Consider the following 20,934-nt stretch of genomic DNA (forward strand, 5'->3'; position numbering starts at 1 on the left):
TGGTTACTATACAGTTATAATATTTTTTGCCATTGTGATCATAGCAGATCACACAATATATATAATTTTGCAGCCTGCATTATTCACTTAACAAACTAATGTGATTTCCCACCCACATATTTAACATTCCTTAACAAAAGAATTATTTTCAATGGCACCATAATCTTCTATCAAATGGGCAGATTATTATTTATTCATTCATTCAGTTTTCTGTTGTTTTCCGTTAGGTTGTAATTTTTTGCTGTCATAAAGCATGCTCCGTTGAATATATTCATCTGTGTTTAATTTTCTGATTATTTCCCCTAAATAACTTCTTAGTAAGATTGCTAGGTCAAATTATGTAAACGTGCTTGAGAATTTTGATAGCTATTGCCAAAGCATTTTCCAGGAATATTTCAGGAGTTTATGCTCCCACAAATAGTGAATGAGAGCTTCTACCTACTTGTGGTATACATGAGGTTTCAGCAATGCTAAATGCAGCCATTTAGAAACATATTTGTGGGTTTGACAGGGAATTTTATATCCATGTTTTAATTTATATGTCTTTAATTACTTGTATAAGTGATTTTTATTTGATTTATCATTTATTAGTCATCTGTGAATTTCTTGTTAAATCCTTTGCTATTTTTCTATTGGAAGTATTTTTCACACTGATATGAATTTTCTTTTTCTTAAAGCAATAAGCAACATCTAACTTTATCAGATTTAGTGTAACAAATTTCCAATTTGCCACTGTGTCTATGGGTTTTTTCAATGTACAGAATTATTATATTTTAAAAGTTCTTTGTTTTTAAATGTTCTGATAGTCTTTTACTATCCTAAGTTCATATAAAGATTCATCTGGTTTTCTTCAAATTTTTTATCATTTTATTTTTCTCTTTTACTTTTTAAACTGTGTGAAACTCCTCGTGTAAAATTTGAGCAGTTATTTCTCTGCTATATTTGTTGGCGTAAAATTATCTCAGCCCTACTTACAGACTAATCTGTTTTTGTTCTCCCAACTGAGCTGGAATGCAATCTTTATAATAAACTAATTCTTATTAGCTTCTGCTCTTAAACAATCCAACATATCTAATACTTCTAGAATTATTATAGCTTTTTCTTATATTTTAATTTCTGAAAGAAGTTGCCTATTGTTCTTTGTTTTCAAATTTTACTTGAATACCCTTGTGTATTGATTCTTATAGATGAATTTTGAAATTACAGTCCAACACTCTAAAGTCATCCTGCAGGGTTTTGACTATAGTTGTGTCAGGCTATTAATTAATTTCATAAGAATCAATCTTTGCAGCCAGATTGAATTCTGTGGCATTGTTTTATATATGTGTGTAAGCACATATAAAAAAATATATATGTATCTTTTTTAGTCCTTCAGTAAAATTTTATAATTTTTTATAAGGGTCTTGCATTTGAAAATAATTGTCATTCCTAATTGGTTTTGCTGTTAGGATAGATTTCCCCCCACTATATTTTCTGAATGCCTATTTTTGTGAGCAGGAAAACTATCAATATTTTATAATTTATTTTGTCCTTGGCCACTTTATTAAACATTTTTCTCTTATTATTAATCTTTTATTTGATTCACATAAATTTTCTAAGAATAAAATCATATTAAGTTCACATGAAGGTGATTTTGTCTATTTTTTTTAAGACATGAATTATTTTTCTTATTCTGATTTTAAGTTTTATTGTACTGGTTATAATCATAAAAATGAATGTTCTTAACAAAGGAAAACAGAGAAAAAGGGCATCTCTTGCCCTCATGAATAAATAGACAGTTGGAATGCTTGGTTTTTCTTTCCTTTCCCATGTCCCTTTTTGATGATGCTTTGCATTTTTTTTTCTTGATGAAGACTAAAATTTTTAATTCATTTATTTTCTGACCATTTTTTGTAGCAGTTGTATCATGTTCTAGTGGTCTTACTGCTTAGTATTATTCATTTCACATTATGACTTTCCCATAGTGAAGGAATTTCATTCATTTCTTAATAATCTGAAATGTATGTGAGTGATATGTTTTCCTAGTTTTTGTGTACATGAGGATATCATTTGTTTCCTATAACCAAAAGTAATAATTAAGCTGGATATAGAATTCTTATGTTAAAACATTTTCTCCTAAAAACTTCATATTTTATCCCATTTTCTTTGACATTCATTGTTACAGAAAACAGATCTAAATATAACTGAACTTTCCCCCATGTCTATAATTCATACTTTTCAATTCAGTTATATTTAAATGTTAGTCAGTTTTTCATTAACTTTGCCATATTCTGAGTTAGCCTATTTGATCTAAAGACATGGGTCTTTGGAACAGGAAAGTCTTCTTCTTCTTCTTCTTCTTCTTCTTCTTCTTCTTGATAGTTGCTTAAGTTTAATTTATTCTGAATTCTTCTCCAGCACCACCGATAATGTATAGGTTTAATATCTGATGTCTTGACACTCCAGATGTTTAACTTTCCTCTCATAAATTTTTTGTCTTATGCTTTCACTATATCCTGTGAGGTTTTCTCAACTTAATCCTCCCTAATACTGATTTGATTTTCTATAATATTCAGTCTGCTTTTCTTCTGTTTTCAAAACAGATTTTAATTCTACTACTGAGTCTTTTATTTCCTTACCTTCTCTCCTCTTTTCATTTAGCTCTCTACTTACCCTAGTTTGAAACACTGTTCCTTCTCTTACTAGCTGTGTGATCGGAGTTAAGATATTTAACCTCTGTTCTCCATTTTTGTCATCAATAAAAGGAAGATAATAATTATTTCCATAGAATGAAACCAGATTGTCCTTAGAAACTTTTAGAAAAGTTTCTATCCCATAGAAATGTCCCAATAAATGTTAACTGCTATTATTGTTACCTTCGTCGTCATTATCATCATCATCATCATCATCATCATCATCTCTGCCACATCTCATCAATACTTCTTTTCTTTAAATTGCTGTCATCTCATTTCTGTGTGTGTTTGTGTGTATGTGTGTGTGTGTGTGTTTATGGAAGTCAAATATTATTGAATTTGGGGAAAACCCAATACAGATATTCTCTAAAATGTATTTCTGCTGTAAATCTTTTTCTAAATCTTCACCTTGAGGACTGTGTAAAACATAAGAGTTTTCTATGTTGTAGAATACTTTCATAAGCCTCATATAGTTGCTGTTGTTAATTTTTTTTATCTATGCCTCCTTGTACAAGGAGAGATCTTTTGACAGAAGACAGGATAGATTAGTTCTCTTTGTTTCCCGTACATTTTTACTTGGGATCTCTCAGGATCCTCTCCTAGATCTCAAGTCACAGAGCTGGTTCATATGCTCAGTATTGAGTCAAATTGCTGCTGACTGGCTGTTGCCTAGCAGGAGGGGTAGGTAAGAATACTCTCCCACTGCTCTATTCTATCTACAGAAGGGAATGTGTTCTTGGGTAATTTTAATTATTATTCAATTCAATTCATTCATCCCTTACCCAAAGTAGTGGGTGTGAAAACTGCACTTTCCAATTGCATTGTTTCATCACTGTCTTGTCTTGCTTCATATTATTGATTCATTTCCCATATACAAGATGTCATTATGTGCCTAGTTCTGCTCCCTGCCAGGCTACATTGTTGTGAGTTGTAGTCCCTAAATAGATCTATAAAAAGAAGTATTGGTTGTGGGGCACCTGGGTGGCTCAATCGGTTGAGTGTCTGATTCTTGATTTTGGCTCAGGTTATCATCTCATGGTTCATGAGATCAAGGCCCACGTTGGGCTCTACACTGAACATGGAGCCTGCTTATCTCTCTCTTTCTCTTCCTTTGCCCCTTCCCTGATCATGTGCTCTCTCTCTCAAAAAAAAAAAAAATTGGATGTATTGGTTATGATTTAGGGCTCATGTGGACCTGGCTCCTGCATTTTGGAGGAACAAGTGTTAGGTAAAAATCATGCACTCAAGTGTGTAGAAACCTCTAATTTTCCCCTTACTTGCTTTTATTATTCTGTCTTAAAGTCTTATTCACACTTTCATGGAATTGCCCTTAGGGGTCTGGCAACATGTTGACTAATCTTTCTAATACTGTTGACACTCTGCATCTGTACATGTATTTTTATGAATATTTCTAGGAAAACTGAGAAAAACTGACTAAGGCCCTTACAGATCACTTTAAAATTTTTCAAGTTAAAAAGAAAAAGAAGACTTTCTAATCATAGAATCAAAGAGGTCTTAAACCAAAACTTTGATTTTATAGTTGAAGATACTGTTTTCACAGAGAGGTTGCCTGACTGGTCTGAGGTCAGAAGAGGCCGAAGGCCCAGGTCTCCTCACTTCTGGGTCAGTGCTTTTGTCTTCTAGTTTCTTGCTTGTTGAAAAAAAAATATTTTCAGCTATTGTGACAAGTTGAGATTCTCAAGCCAGGGCCTTTCATATTTAGGCATTTCTTAAGCAGCAAGAAGCCTTCTTCCACATGGGAAAATAGAGAACCACAAGGAAAAAATCCAGTAAGAGCACAGAAGTTCCTCATTGTGAAAGCACTTTGGAAACATTTTATATGCTATTTTTCCCATATTTGGAAACATTTTATATGCTATTTTTCCTTCTATAACTCTCTAATAACCACAAGTAAAATAAATATTCAAACTGGGAGAATAGTTCTCCTAAAGGAGTTGATTCTTTAAGACTTCATAATGTTGTGACGTTTCATATTCTAATATCTCTGTCCCTTTGTATTTCAGCTGCTGGATGACTGTTCCTCTCGTCTCAAAATGGTCCACCCAGCCAGAACACTGCACACCCCGGATGGAGAACCAATTTACTCGTGGGATGACATAGAGAGAGACATGGTCATCTGCGTATCCACAGGACGTGGCTTTATAACCCAAAAGAGTATGGGTGACAGTTTCTTTTCCATCAAGTTTTTGAAGAATTAAACCATCTTGTCTTTTCGTCAAAGAGCTTACTTTCTGAATTTTATATCCCATCATGATGATTTTTAATAATTATCTTTTGGATCCATCCTTTTCTACTCCAGTTATACTTCTGTTCTGGAAATTCACTGTTGACACCATTTGCACTCAAGAATTCAATCAGAGTTCTGTTAGTCTTGAGCCTTATCCAAGGGGCTTATTTGCAGAAATTCTAAATGGCCTCATTTGAAGGTATTCCCTTAGCATGAACCCTGAGGAAAGTGAGGCTATGTTGACTTCCTACTTTCAAGTTATTTAAAACTTAATGGCTTATTAAATAGCGACTACAGTTTGCAGAACTCTTTTTTTTTAGTAGTAAGTAAATATATGCTCATTTTATTATTTTATCTATTCTTTGCTAATTTTCTTTTCTAAGTGATACCAATGGAAAAGAATACATATATGTTATTAAACCAATTCTTGCTCTTAATCCTGTTTGCCTGAAGAATTTTTAAAAATTTTTTTCTAATGTTTATTTTTTGAGAGAGAGAGAGACAGAGCATGAGTTGGGGAGGGACCACAGAGAGAGAGGGAGACACAGGATCTGAAGCAGGTAGCACAGAGCCCAACACGAAGCTCAAACTCACGAACTGTGAGATCATGACCTGAGCTGAAGTCGGACACTCAACCGACTAAGCCATCCAGGTGTCCCAGCCTGAGGAATTTAAAGCCCCTTGCAGGGGTTAGCTATACATTAACAAAGGCATAATTTTCAGGAATTCTGAAGAACATGATATCACTTTAAAGGAAATCAAAACATTAGGAAATGAATTACCTGGGATCCCTAAAATAAGTAATACTAGATTATTTCTTTTTAAAGTCACCATAAAATTATTATTATTATATGTAAAGTACACAAACCAAAAACTTTTAAAACAGTTGCAATCATATCTTTACATTTAGCCCAGAACAAAAGTATAGGAATGAAGACTGAAATGCAGGAAGACAAGGATTTATTGGGATGCCTATCACTGTTCTGAGGTATTCCACAAATATTCCTCCAGCACCACCCAACATCGAGAAAGAGGTTTCAATCATATTCTTTGTATGCCCCTGTCCCTATCACTCACTATTACCTCTCACCCCAGCTCTTGGAGACCCCACTATGTGGTTACTTAGAAGAATAATTTGGGGTTCTTGTCATTAGTATTAGCTGATAGCTTTCTGTGTTCGCAAACTGCACAGCCCTGTAAAAGAAATATAAGCTAGGGTTCCTTCCCTGAAAGAGTTTTTGATCTAATTAAGTATATGAACACACTTGAAATATTACAGTACACTTGAATAGTAAACAAGCAAGTGGTACAGTAGAAGGTACTTTTCCAGTTTCTTCATTGTTTATGTTCAATCTTTCATACTCTTGGGATTGTCTTCTGTTACCTGGTCCCTATCCTCCTGGCTTCACTGTGTTCATTGGGCCTTTATGAGAAATAAAGCTAGGGCAACCTGGCCAAACAGGTATCCAAAACACAGAGAGAAATGTAGGGCCCCTTCCCAGAAGCAAGCTTGTTACCCGTAAAAGCTGAAGGAAAGAGAGACAACAGGAAATGCAAATGTTACTTTCCCTACCAGTTTCTCCATGTTAGTTCTCTGGACCTTTGACAAGGCTATGTAGACAAACATTTTTCTTTTTTGCATCATCAATTATGTATATCCACATAGATCACTATGGTGTGAAAGTTGATTCTTTTCCTCTGGACGTAGGTTCCCATACTTCATCTTCATATTTTCACCTTCATGATGAAGAGATTAGTGGTTTTTCCCAATTGTCTAAGTGTCTCAAAGGGTGATGTATTTTCTAGGAAACCTAACTGATAGCGGAGTTTAATTTAAGTGTTCTTTAGAAACTTATTTTACTATATATAAGTTGCCATTTATTGTTTTTCCTGAAATAATTAAGTTAGAAATAATCATTAAGTAGAATATATTATTAAATACTCAGAATGCTTTAAAAAAAGAAAGAAATGCCACTTGTGTATCTATATCTATATCTATATCTATATCTATATCTATCTATATATCTATATATCTCTATATAGGCAGATATACTTATGAACGTACACTTAAACAATCATTACACTCAAAATTTTGCTGTGGCCTACTGGCTTAAGTATATGGTAGAAAATAAGGCAGTCTGGGAGTTTCAAAAAAGTAAACACTCTACAATAACTTATTTTATGTACTGTAATATAAAAACATTTATCATGTGAAAGTCATCAAGAATCACACTGGGTTTTTGAAAAATAGATTTGTTTTGGCAAAACAAATCATACGCTGTTAGAATGGTTTCTTTCACACAGACCCCCCCAATGAAAGTAAAAGAGTGCTTTATGCCATTTGTCATCAACTTGGAGCACTGTTCTCACTGCTGTGTTTACTGTCTTTTCAGTGGGTTCAATTTCTAGACCACTCCCAGGTTAGCCTCCAATTCAGGCTTTTTACAAAGCCTGGAAGGAAACCCTCTCCAGAACTGCCATTCTGTCGAAATCCAGAGAATGTTAGCACGTCTCTGATGTGATAAGCAAGTCAAGTGTGTAATGAGAGAGTCCAGCGTGGGAGTCAAGGATTTCTGAAGGATTTTTGAGTTTTTCATCATCTTGGACTTTTAATTACTTTCTATAAATACATTGACATGTCTCTCAAAATAATCTTTTTAACAGAATTAAAGCAACTGATGGAGATCAGAGCAAATTATGCCAGAATCCGAAGGCAGCAGGGCCCTCAAGCCACAAACATTGTGGTGTCACGATCTGAAAAGCTGCAATTTCCGGTACAGCCACACAGTTCATTTCTATCAGAGCCATCATATTTTGTGCTGTATTTTGCTGGGGTAACATATGTGTATACACTCATATGCTCATATGCTTTCTATGACATAACAATTACTTATCCTTTTTAATTTTGTATAGTATCTTTTAAAAAAGTTGCTACCCTCTACATCTTGCATAGAATGGCATTTGCTGCCTCAAATGTGTTCTTGGAAAGGCAACAAACCTAGACAAAATAATGCCAGTAAAATAACTATCTTAGATGTGTTTTCTCTCAGAAAAAAAAGGGAAACTACTATTATTATTTAAAAATAATTTGGTGGGGTCAAGTAATATTTTATGTGTCTATATATATTGTGTGTGTATTTATATATATAATTTTGTGGGGTCAAGTATTATGTGTGTGTGTGTGTGTGTGTGTGTGTGTGTAATTTGATAATAAAATAGGTTGTTTGACCATCTAACACTAAATTTGACCCAAACTGACATTTTTCTAGTTCAACCACCTTATTTTCTGTGTTAAAATCCTGCATTTACTGAATAAAAATGAAACGGCTGGTGGCCACTGAACAGCACATGAATCAATGTCTCCTTCTCCAGTTTCCCTTCAGTTTGGCCTGTGGTAGCAAGCAGCAGTCTTTATGGGGCACAGCTACATGTTGTTCACAAAAATGAAGCTGGCTATTCCGGACTAAGCTCAGTAACCGAAAGCCGTAGACTGTGTCCTCAGTCCTCAGTCCTCAGAACTTAGAGAAAGGTTGTATGCACTGTTAAAAAGAAAAGTCACGTGAGGATTTCTTTTTAAGGCATCAAGGGAGATCCTCAGCAATCTTAAGTAGCAATACTACAGGAAGAGAAAAACTTACCTATTAATTTTTTCCTGCAATGAAGAAAGAATCTCTCTCTCTCTCTTTTTTTTAATAGCAGTGACAAATCAGAGTTTGGTTTACGGTCCTGGTAGAAAATTTCAAGAGAAATGTTCTTCTCTCTCTTGCTTTGAAAGCCACTCACAGCTCTGTCTGAATATCAATTGCAACCTGGCTAGGTGTGTACAGAAGGGCTCAGCTGGCTCCCTCCTCAATCCACCACTTTAATGTAATGCAGTAGATCATGTCTACTGAAGGGGGCTCTTGGTAATCATTGCAAAAGGCCTAGTATTTACTCCCAGTCTGCAAATCAGTGGGGCTGCATGAATAAATTCCTGCTGCTTCCAACACCACTAAAAGGAGAGCACATTGAGGTGAAATTTCACATGTTACATCCACAGCAATTTGCCCTTTTGCAGACACTGTTGTACGATGTTAGAGATGTGAAGGCATCCCAGAACAGCTTTGTGACACATAGGAAAAAAGATTGCATGTGACCCCCATTTTTCTTTTTCTTTTTTTAACAAGAAAGTCAAAATAAGAAAGGTCAAGGAACATGCTCCAGGTCAGGAAGCGGGACAACAGGATTCTTACCTGCTGGGCTTCTGCTTAGAATGATTGGATCACAATTCCCATAGACACAGAACTTTTCATTTTTTATTTTTTCAAAATTCCTTGAAAACAAAGGCATTTCTCTAGGTGCAAAAGTACCTATCATTTTTCTGCCAAAGAAAAGTTGATTTGCTATGAAAATGGCATGATTTCACCCTGGATCAAATGTGCAAATTCTTGTGAAGTTTTCACTGTTGCATGTGAATACGCCTGAAGCGAAAATTGGCAATATCACACAACGCTCTATCAAGCACCAGGAGACATAAGGCAAAACTCTTTAACTGAACTTTTCTATTACCAGTAAATGGGATTTTAGATGCAATATAACAGTCATCAACACATCACATTTTACCAGCAAGGCAGTGACACTTACTTTGTGGACGACGGCTTGCACAGAGTAGCTTGGCAGTTCATAGCTACTTTTAACGAAGACTGAGAACAGCCCTGCTCTTTCCTTATTATTGACCTTCCTTCTTAGTTGGCCAGAAGGTGGACTGGGGAGCGGTTGGTTACTCCACCTCGGCAAGGACTATAGGATAAGACTATTGCAATTCTGTTCGGCCTTCCTAGGCTTTTAATAAACCCAGTAATTTCCTTTGGGGACATGTTTATCAAATTTGAATCAGCTTCGTATATATAAGTCACATTTCAATATTTTCCTATCAACTGGAAACCATTTATTATTAAATACTAAAACAACCATCCTCCAGTCCATGGCCTTCTCCAGAAATTTATTTCCTGCTGGTTCACAAAACACCCTTAAGGTGATCCAGATGTTAATCAACAGTGTACCAGCATTTGTGATTGTCCTCAGGAGGACTTTTCTGGATATTTTTGCCCCATCCCTAGCTTTTGCTGCCTGATGAAGTGTTGGGGTGAAATTGCATGTTTCTAAGCCAGGTGACTAAAAGTAACATGCCTGAAAGTTTGACAAACATTTTGAGATTAACTGGAAGTGTTTTATAAATAAGAAACATCTATCTGGGTACTTATGTCAGTTTTGCAAAACAGGACACATTAGTAATGATTCAAAATGCAAAGGTCATTTTGTAGAGCAATAACCTGAATTTCCATTTCTCTCTTGATTTTCTTAGTAACTAAATTTTTGTGTGTGTGTGGATTAAGAAAGCAAAGCAAAAAACAACAAAAAGGTAAAGATAAATTTGTTCCCTTTACCAAAGAATCACTTAGAAATTGTAGCTAGTGGCTATTGCTGTGTTTATGAACTAATCTTTAATAATAGCCCAGGTGTGCTGAGTGTCATTGAGATTTGTGATTCACCGAGGCAGCAGCTTTTTTTGTTTTATTTTTTTCTTTCTGGCATCATTTGGAAGAGAGCAATCAAAACCCACAGATCTGTGTTATTCTAGGTCATCACAAATCAGATGCAAATGTCCTCAGTTAAATGGAATTTGGACCCATTGGTGATCCTCAATTGTTTTTATTAAACCAATGGCTCCAGTTCCCTCTTGCCTCTGAGCACATTTCAACCCCTCCTAAGGCTAGGTGGGCAGAAAGAACAGCCGTTTTCTTTTCAATGCAGTGAACTAAAATTCTGCATAAGTGGCACGGCTTGGGCCGCTTGGCCTTAGCAACTGCAAAGAAGGTGGACAAAGACTGCCATTCAGGTTAAGTGCTGATGGGAGCAAATGGCCCAACTGTATAACATGGCTGTGTGGTGGGTGTCTGCTGCCAGCTATAGTATTTTCTAATTCTGTGAGTCTGTAATATAAACTATCAATAGGCTGTCACCCTGTACCATACGTGCAAATAGAAATATATGAGGGGAGAGGAAGTGCTTCTGCCCATGCTGCAGCTGGGTTGGGGGAGGGAGAAAGAAACAAGATGGAAAATTATATTTATATGGCAAGTACAATGGTGATTCTGAATTGGATGTGCAATCACTCATCGTCTGCTGTAGTCCTGTAGATATAAGTTTCAGTCAATCACTGGATCCATTAGGTCCTGGCTTTTCCATCCTAGAAGTTTCGAATGTCACCTGTGTCAGACCAACTGAGATAGCTGGGCAGTCAGACTCTCCATACCACCAGCAGCAGCTGGGTTTAAAAAAAAATTCCAAAAGGCATAAATGACCCTGCAGACTGTGCTAGACTGGAAAGGAAGAGAGGAGGGAATCTCCCAGAACTTCTAGGGTTGGTGCCCCCAAAAAGATGAGATTTGATTACATCTCTCTCTCTTCATTTCCACTTCTTTCCATTCTTCCTTCCTTTCTTCTTTCTCGTTGCCTGTTGTTCTTCTCTCCTCAGTCTTCCCTGCTTTTCTCATCTAAGGGCCCTTGAATTCCATCTTTTATTTTAAAACAATCCTTTCTAGAGCAATTTGTGGATCAGCAGGGATGCTTCCTTAGTATGATTCTCAAAGTTTAATGTGCACAAGAATGACCTGGAGAGCCTGATAAAGCCCAGTGTCAGGCTGATCACAGAGGTTCTTATTCTGTATGCCTGAGGTGGGTCAGGAAGTCTGCACTTAATAGGCCCCAGGGATGGAGAGCAGTTGGCTGACCACACCGGGAGAAACTTGGCCAGGACTTCTGTGTCAGCTGGGCGTGGCTCAAGCCAAGGACCAGTGTCAAGAACACCAGAGGATGAAGGCAAAGAAGCACTTGCTGTGTGAGTGAGGGCTTTAATCTGAATGTCCTCATGTTTTCTTATCACTACTTCCTTACGAAATAATGGAAATAATCTTGGGTCAAGACTATCCACCAGAGAGTGTAACCAGGACCCAGACATTAGAGGCAAAACAAGTGAGTCTGAGGTAGTGAAGCTTCCCATGTTAATTAAGCTGCCTTCAGTGCTGATAACATCTTGCTATTTTAAAGGTCGCGGGAATAATGTCAGTGCTATGGTGCACATATCGAGGGGCAGAGTAATTTTGGGGGTGGGGATGAATAGCAAGCCTCTTGAGTTTTCTTCTGCATTTTTGTATGTACAAAGAGAGAGCACTTTAGAACAAGGATGGGGTCCTATTTGCCGAAGTGACCTTTTCCCCACTGAAGGAGCTGCTTATTGGTGGGGAGGCCAAACCTCTTTATGTTTGCTCTAAGTCTAGTTAATGCGGAAGGCTGAGCCACCGACATCCCTGGCAGGCTCGTCTAAGAGTGTGAAATTCCACAGGATATTATTTCAGTTCAATAATAAGTGCTCTTAGAAAAACTAATTTTTAAGATAGTTCTCTTGTTCCCTAATTGAAATCCGTATAGGCTGGGAGACAGACATTTTCCTTAGAAGACAGAAAATACAAAGAAAATTAGTTTTTCAAAGAGCAAATTCATATATATATATATATATAGCCAGGCACTCTCTGTTCTGTTCTGGCTGCTGGGCATGCAAAGGTATGGTGCTACTTGGATAGTGCAGAGGCCTAGAATGTTGGATTAATAGGCACAAGGTGAGGTGAGAGGTGTGGGCATGAACCAGATTGTGGACAGCCTTATAAGTCATGTTAAGGAGTTTGGATTTTTCTTTTCTGAGCGCAGTGGGAAGTGATTAAAAGGAAGTTAACATTAAAGATGATTAGATATTGTGTAATAAATTAAGCTTACTTAGGTTACAAATTACAGAGACATACTCAATTTACCTCCAGTGGTGGAGGTTTGTTGGAAGGATTAACAAGGAAGTGAGAGTGCACAGGGAAGCCCGACACACAATCTTCATGGTGGTCTCTGTTTGAGATGCATGGGTGCACCTGGGTGGCTCAGTCCGTTGAGTGTCCGACTCTTGATTTCAAGTCAGGTCATGATCCCAGGGTTGTGGGATCAAGCTCCACACGGGGCTCCATGCTGAGCATGGAGCCCACTTGGAATTTTCTCTCTCTCCCTCCCCTCTTTCCTTCCCCATGTGCATGCTCATGAACACATGCTGTCAAAAAATTAAAATTAAAAAAAAGACGCGTGACCTATCTTTGTCCAAATGACCACCCAGTAATCTGCCATTCCTGCTCTTGACTTCATTGTTTCTTGGTCTTCTTTCTTCTGCTGTGAATTTTCTACTTCTTTGCAGGCTCTTCTCTACACTGAGATGCTCACTTGCCTGTTCATGGCCTCTGCTGCTTTGAGGCTCCTGTTTCCTGCCTTCTCTTTATATTTCTTTTGGCTCCAGAGCCACTCTACCATCTGAATTACTTTCATTGTGTCTTCTAATGGAAGACTAAATGGCTGGAGGTCAGCCAATAGCTGCCTTTTACTCATTCCTTTAGATTGGGATGTCAGGGATTACATGATACAAAGCACAGCTTGCCTGTTTAAGCAACAGTGTGGGTTGAATTCCTCAGGAAGCTGTGGACATGGCTGGCATTCAGGGCTCCGTGGCATTTTCAGTATCGACCATAGTTCTGCCATTGTTATGCTCCTTTTCTCTCTTCACCACTGAGGGATGAAATTAGCAATGGAATTATCTAGGCTGTCACTATTTCTCTTTAGTCATTGAGAGGCTTTCCCTTGGGTGCCTCCTCAAAATTGGCCTTTGACAGGGTGATCTTTGCTATACAGGCAACACAAACTGGAATCTGTGACTTCAGTTACAGTATCAGGATGGATACCAGCTGGACTCACAAGTTACACTTCTGAATACAATCAAGTCTGTTTGAGGAAGTGGATCTTGCCAGGATACCCTGGCACCCAAAACTCAAGGCACTTGGGCATCCAGGCAAGTTTTCCAAATCAATTCAGAATGCCAAACCCTTATCAGACCTTGCCTTGCCTCTTGTTTCATGAAATCATTTTGATAGGCTGAATTCCACTGTGGATTTTAATTTTTATTATGATTTCTCTCCCTCTCTCCACTCTGCAAGGCGAACCTGGCTAGCAACTTTCTCAGTGTTGAAATGTGAGTTCTGCTTAGTGGGCTTGACAGGGGTCTGCTGTGTTTGAGTCATAAATCCTTGTTGTGCTCCAGGACACCCATGGAGTAGTATTATCTGCTAGATAATGCCTAGTTCCCATGAAAAAGTTGATATGGGCCAAACTCTATATGGAGCTAAAGCTGTGTATTTAAGAGGCTTTGGAGAGAGGAGCTCTCACCAGCCATGAGGCAGAAGGCAGCAGCTGCACGTAACAGTACTCCAGGACCCTGTACTCCAGGTCTTTGCTCAGGAAATGAATGACTCAACAACAAAGGACAATTTTCATTACACCAATTTCCAAGTGTTGTTATGAAGAGAAAAGGGATTCATTTGTGGGATTTTTAAGTCTTTCGAAGTTGCTTACTTACATTATTTTACTTTAGGCCACTGCGTTGCTCACATGGATAATCCTGATGATTTTTTAACCAGTCATTGTACAGCCCCAGGCTTCCTCCTCTCCAATTCTTTTTTTTTAAGTTTATTTATTTATTTTGAGAGCAAAAGAGAGAGAGAGAGAGAGAGAGAAAGAGAGAGAATCCCAAACAGACTCCACACTGTCAGTGCAGAGCCTGATGTGGGGTTCGAGCTTATGAACCTTGAGATCATAGCCTGAGCTGAAATCAAGAGTTGGATGCTTAACCGACTGAGCCACCTAGGTAACCCCCTCCTCTCCAATTCTTTATCCACGTCATAGCCAGAATGATCTTTCGAAAATGAAAATCATATCATGTTACGCTCTTGCTTAAAACCTTAAAATTTCCACCCGCCACCCCCCCCAACCCTAATCATGAAAGTAAAGAGCACACTCCTCCCCAAGGTACTCATTGCCCTTGGGAATATTATGTCCAACTCGCCCTGCAGCCTCTGTTTTCTCACTCTTTGCTCACGGAGATCTGCACCCGACTCCTCCTAAACATTCCCTCAGTTGCCCCCAAATTATGTCTTTCCTCTTACTTCCATACCTTTGTCCATTCTCCTCCTACAGCTTTTTTGGGGAATCATTCTTTATCACTCCCCACACCCATCTCTATTAGAAACTTCCTTCCATGTGCTCCCTCTGCCCCCTTTGCTTATCACTTATTACTGTTGATGTATTTTTTCTCCCACTGGTTTCTAAGCTCCTTGAAAGTAAGCCAGGCTTGTTCACATCTGTGTTCCCAGAGACTGAATATCTCCTGCTATACAGCAGGCATTAAAGAATATTTGTTGAATGAATGTAAGATTTAGAGTAATCGATTGGTTAAAAACCTGCTTTTTAAAAAAAAAAATCTTAAAGTTTATTTCTTTTTGAGAGAGAGACAGCATGTGAGTGGGGGAGGGGCAGAGAGAGAGAAGGAGACACAGAATCTGAAACAGGCTCTAGTCTCTGAACTGTCAACACAGAGCCCAACGTGGGGCTCGAACTCCTGAACCATGAGATCATGACATGAGCCAAAGTTAGATGCTTAACCAACTGAGCCATCCAGACGCCCCAAAAACATGATTTTTAATATACACATTGAAGCGGAGTTTGACTTTTTGTAGAACTTTCTTCTCATATGCACTGCTTTGGACTGAGTGCCCCCCCGCAAAGTTCATGAGTTGAAATCCCGTGCCTCAATATGATGGTATTAGGTGGTAATTAGGAGCAGATGAAGTCATAAGGAGGGAGCCCTCATGAATGGAATTTGTGCCCTTGTAAAAGTCACAGAAGAGTTTCCTTCATCTGCTCTGCTTTCTGTCCTATGAAGATAAAATGAGAAGTCAGTAGTCTACAACCCAGAAGAGGGCTCTCACCAGAATGTGACCATGCTGGCACTCTGATCTCACACATCCTGGCTCCAGACATGTGAGAAATAAATTTCTATTGTTTATAAGCCTATGATACTTAGTTGTAGCAGCCTGAGCCAAGACATGCATTGCCACATCAATCCATAAAATATCACATAAACTTCTTATAAAGCAAATCTTGTACTTGTTGATAAGACAGTGTAGCTTGACTCAATTTCCTTCATCTTAAGACAAACCAAAGCAAGGTTGATCATCATCCCTTCTTTGCAGGCCGTAACTTTCAAAACGCTCCTAAAGTCTGGTGGAATAGAAAACACTCTTCTGTCATCAGTGCCCAAATGCATCCTTAACTGCTCGGCTGCCTTTGCCACAGGCAGACTGACTTGGAAGAGAAGACCCGTCACCCCCTTTCACAAGTGTGATGATTTGTGGCTGAGAAGGGAGAGCCTGCTCTCTGAACCACATGCCCCCTGGTGCAGGCAGGCTAAGGAAAGATGAATGGCATTATAAGACAGACATCTGAATGTTTCGTATTAAATTAGTCCCATAGAGCACCTAGAATTCTCATTCCATAAATCACAAAGTAGAGTAAACTCACTCCCAGGTTAGATTGCTGTGACTTTGGCCTGTGGTGTCATAGATAATCTGAGAATAGTTAAACATTTGTCTGAAATAGTAATAATTTCCAGCATATTTACTCAGTGACATAGAAGTGACCCAGACTGATCTCTGTTGCCAGAAACAGCATGTAAATGGGAGTCAGCCAACTTAGGAGATTTCCAAACAAGGGTCACTGCTCCTCACCTCCTCTGCTTGCTCTGAAACAGCCATGGGCTCCCTCAGGGGCTGCTAGGTGCTGGGGCTGAGATGAGCAAACTTCGTTTCCTCCAGAGTAGGTACTAAAAAGCACCGACGGGTCCCCACCCCTTTACTAAATGGCAATTGCAGCACCATTTTGAAATCTACTTTCACCTTGTTTGGTCTAAGCATGATTGAGCTAGGAAAGACCTTGATTCCACTAAAGACACATTTCTCTTCAATGGCAAAGGTTTACTCTGAGAATATTTTACATAGCCTTGGATCGATTCTGGTCCTTCCATTCCTGGGCTAACACTGTGATTACTGGGAACATAATAGAATGGAAAGAACATTAGACCATTCAATTCCATGCTAACTGGCCGAAGGCCCATCTGAACTGCTGCTTCCTCTTCTATAAAACGAGGAAAGTAGACTCTTGTATCTCTACAGTTCCACTCAGCTTTTAAAGTCTGATTCTGATTCCGTAGTGAGATACAACAAGAGTTATAACAGCTAGAATTCTAGCTGACCCAGGAAACCTATCCATCTCCTCGATAAGGCTTGTTACAGGTGTTCACTAGGACCTGCATCCAGATCATCGTCACCTTCAGAAGCCCAATCCAGATTTCACTAGAGCAACAGAGGAGGCCACGGCACAGCTTAGTGGTGGCCAAGGACTGGAGATGGTTCCTTCTGGGGAAAGATTTTTGGACTTGGTATCAAAGGTCTGAATTGAGTCTTGCCTCCTGCACGGTTGGACAAGTCTTTTGGTATACAGATCAATAAGATCATAAATGTTGAAGGGGAAGGGTACTAATGCTCGTAGAATGTCTATACATGCCAGGTGCCATGTTGGTACACTGTTGTTGTCATCTGTTTAACTCCATACTCATGACCACTCTTGGAAGTAGATATTTTCTCTACTTCTACTTTTGAATTATACAAATGAGGAAGCTGAGCTTATGAGAGACGAAATACCTTGCCCAAAGCAGGTGGGGGTGGAGTAGGTGATATAGGTGATGGGAATTAAGGAGTGCACTTGTGATGAGCACTGGTGATGTATGGAATTGTTGAATCACTATATTGTACACCCAAAACTAATATAACATTGTATGTTAACTATATTTGAATTAAAATTTTAAAATAATGATAATAATAACAAAAAAGCCACCAGCCAATAAGTGGCAGAACTGGGATTTGGACCTGGATTTGCCTAACCTCAAAGCCTGTAGAAATTGCAGGTTACTGGCATTAGTAATTATGAAACTGAGTTCACTGGATGCCTTCAATGAGTAATTCTGTGGTTTAGTCACTGCCTGTTTGGGAGATTTCCCTGATGGCAACTAAGTTAGGCAAAGTAAGCTACACTTGGATGCCTGACCCAAGGTAGGTGGGGCACTGCCATATGCATGGGAGCGGCCCTCACCTACTCTTCAGGACATAGCAAATCATCTCGGGTCTCACCTCTCTACCCCAATGGCTGTATTCACTTATGTATTAGTTGCTAAGGCTGCTGTAGCAAAGTACCACAAGCTGGGTGATTTAAACAACAGAAATTTATTGTCTCACAGTTTTAGAAGCTAGAAGTCCAAGATCAAGTTGGCAGCAGGTTTGGTTCCTTCTCTAGAGTACAAGGGAATGATCTGTTCCATACCTCTGTCCCAGCAGCTGGTGGTTTCCAAGAAATCTTAGGTGTTCCTTGAGTAGAATCGTCACCCCAATCTCTGCCTTCCTGTTTACATGACATTCTCCCTGTGTGCCTATCCTTGTCCAAATGTCCCCCTTTTATAAAGACACCAGTCTTATTGGGTTAGGGGCCCACCCTACTCCAGTATGACCTCATCTTAACTAATTACATCTGCAAAGACCCTATTTCCAAATAAGAACACATTCTGAGATACTGAGGGCTAGGATTTTGATACATGAATTTTTTTTGGAGGGGGGGACACAATTCAACCCATATCAGTCAGAAACAAATGTCCCACCCCTCACCAAACACAAGCACTTCCTCTGAGCTCAAGTGCTCTACCATTAAAGACCACAGCATTCTTTCTTGATGGCATGTCTCTCTCCCTTTTATGTCTTTCTTGTTTCTTACTAACACTGAAGTCTGATATTAATGGAAAAACCATTAAAAAAAACTATTATCCTATGAGGTAAAGTGAATGCACTCAACTGTAAAAGGAAGACTTATCGATCAATTTCAGTTACACCTTGCTTGTCTGACACTTTGCAGCTAAGGAATGTGTTTTTATTGCCTGGCCAGATAGTTCAGATTTCCGGTCAGTCTTAGTAAAGACCCCTTTTTATAACATTGATAAAATTTTATCACAGAGCTATGAAAACAAAATTAGATTTCATAACTCACATCAGGCCTTGAAGGAAATGCCTCTATAAATTTTACAAACCTTATCAAGTTTTAATGCACCTATTCTGATAAATATTTTCAAAATAGCAACTTCTACTGAACTTCATATATATGTGTATGTATAAATAAGTTTATGTGTGCATTCATGTATATATATATATATATATATATTTCTCTCTCTTTTTTCTGTCTTATAGGAAAGAAAACTTCCTTCACCTACCTGTAATCAGAAGACTGACAGAAAGACCAATTACTCAGATTGCTGAAGACTCAAATTTAGGAAAATCCCCTTTTATAAAAGAAATCTGTGTGGTTCATTTAAAAATTTAGTCCTAAAATTTATCTTTTAAAATAACTTGGTTTCTCATAGACTGATTTTGAAAAATTACCAACACTGATAAATCAGCTACAAGCTATCTATAAATTAATAAGAAGACATGTAATCAAAGGCAGCATTAGCCATAGAGACTTCATATTCCAGTGAAATCTTGCATATATTGTCTAGTTTTTCCAGTCTGTAGAGTGGCCTGTTGGAAAAAGTTGCATATATATTGAACACATATTTTGTCTCCCCAACTGGATGGCAAGTGCCTGGAGGGCAGGGACCCTTGTTTTTATTGACTTGGGACAGGGCTGTACCCATAAGGGCTCAGTGATAATGCCCAGCAGTCCCACTGCCAGAGCAACATAATGGGCAGTTGAGATTCAGCTCTCTTCCACTCTTGTGCTAGACCACAAACTGAAATTACAACAGAACAGTGGGAACAGAGGATCTGCTTTATAGATTTTCATTTCAGTCAGCTGTTCAGGAGCTACATGCTCAGAGTCAAATTAAATCGAGTTATAGTTGAATAGTCCTTTCTGCTCTTCAGAGACAAGAAACGCTTCTCAAAATTGTGCAAATGAAATAAATGTGATTGTGTAAACTAGGCATCTTATATTCTTAAAACATTATCTTTAATGATTATACATTTTGGTTTAAGATGCCAAGTTTGAAAAAAAATCTAAAAATGAAGTTAAATTACTTCTATATGAATTGACAATGTTTAAAACCTCAACAGACTTTGTAAAGGAATTCTCAAACTGTTTTGATTCATATGCTACCTTAGAGAATCTTGAAAAACCATAAACTTACAAAGTGCACATACAAAAAAAAAAAGCTTTTTTTTTTTTTTCATATAATTTCACAGAGTTCACAGACCAACCTGAAGAACATCTGTAAAGAACTTCTGATATAAGGGAAGATATTTCTTTTTAAAAAAAATTTTTAATGTTTATTTTTGAGAGAGAGAGAGATAGAGCGTGAGTGGGGAGGGACAGGGAGAGGGAGACAGAATCCAAAGCAAGGAGGTGTCAGCATAGAGCTGGATGCAGGGCTTGAACTCACAAACCATGAGATCATGACCTGAGCCGAAGTCGGATGCTTAACTGACTGAGCCACCCAGGTGCCCCAGGGAAGATATTTCTGATTTCCATAATTTATAATGTTTAGGGGACCTAGGATCTATACCTCTCAACGGAAGATTTCAAAACATATGTCAGATGAAACAGATTCTAAGCTTCAATGTGGTAATGTTCTCTTGTTATATTCAAAAACAATAAACCACGAAGATTTTTTATCATCTCTGAGTATGAATTTTGCATCTGTGAATCTTAAATGGGAAAAGAGAAGGAAATATAAACTTCAAACAGTGTTGTTAATTTGGGGCATTCCTTGGAGAAAACACTTATTACCTGGAAGAAAAAAAGCTAATTAAGTCGACATTTCTTACAATCTCAAAACCATTTTACTTGCTACTCTTATAGGCAGAAGGGAATACATGCTGTTTCTCTTTTGTCTGTCAGGAGAATAATAGGGAACGCTGACAGGCCCAGCAGCCAGCAGCCCCAATAGTGGAGACTCCGCAGAGGAGTGGCCTTGGATGTCTGGAGCCTGCCTGGAAATCACTGCTCCCTGGCTGCAGAGAA

The 20,934-nt window shown here is 38.3% G+C and overlaps 1 protein-coding gene across 2 annotated transcripts in view; it reads left to right on the top strand.

Annotated features, from left to right (window-relative positions):
* Nucleotides 1-20,583, top strand: part of DCDC1 (doublecortin domain containing 1) — a 480,273-nt gene extending 459,690 nt beyond the window's left edge. For both annotated transcript variants that reach the window (XM_049648784.1, XM_049648790.1), the window contains 3 exons: nt 4,697-4,847; nt 7,585-7,694; nt 19,164-20,583. In XM_049648784.1, the coding sequence (XP_049504741.1) occupies nt 4,697-4,847; nt 7,585-7,694; nt 19,164-19,232 (330 nt within the window). In that variant the 3' untranslated portion in view covers nt 19,233-20,583. The remainder of the gene's footprint in view (nt 1-4,696; nt 4,848-7,584; nt 7,695-19,163) is intronic.
* The last annotated feature ends 351 nt before the right edge of the window (nt 20,584-20,934 follow it).

Source organism: Panthera uncia, chromosome D1, assembly GCF_023721935.1.
Source record: "Panthera uncia isolate 11264 chromosome D1, Puncia_PCG_1.0, whole genome shotgun sequence".
Taxonomy (NCBI): Eukaryota; Metazoa; Chordata; class Mammalia; order Carnivora; family Felidae; genus Panthera; species Panthera uncia.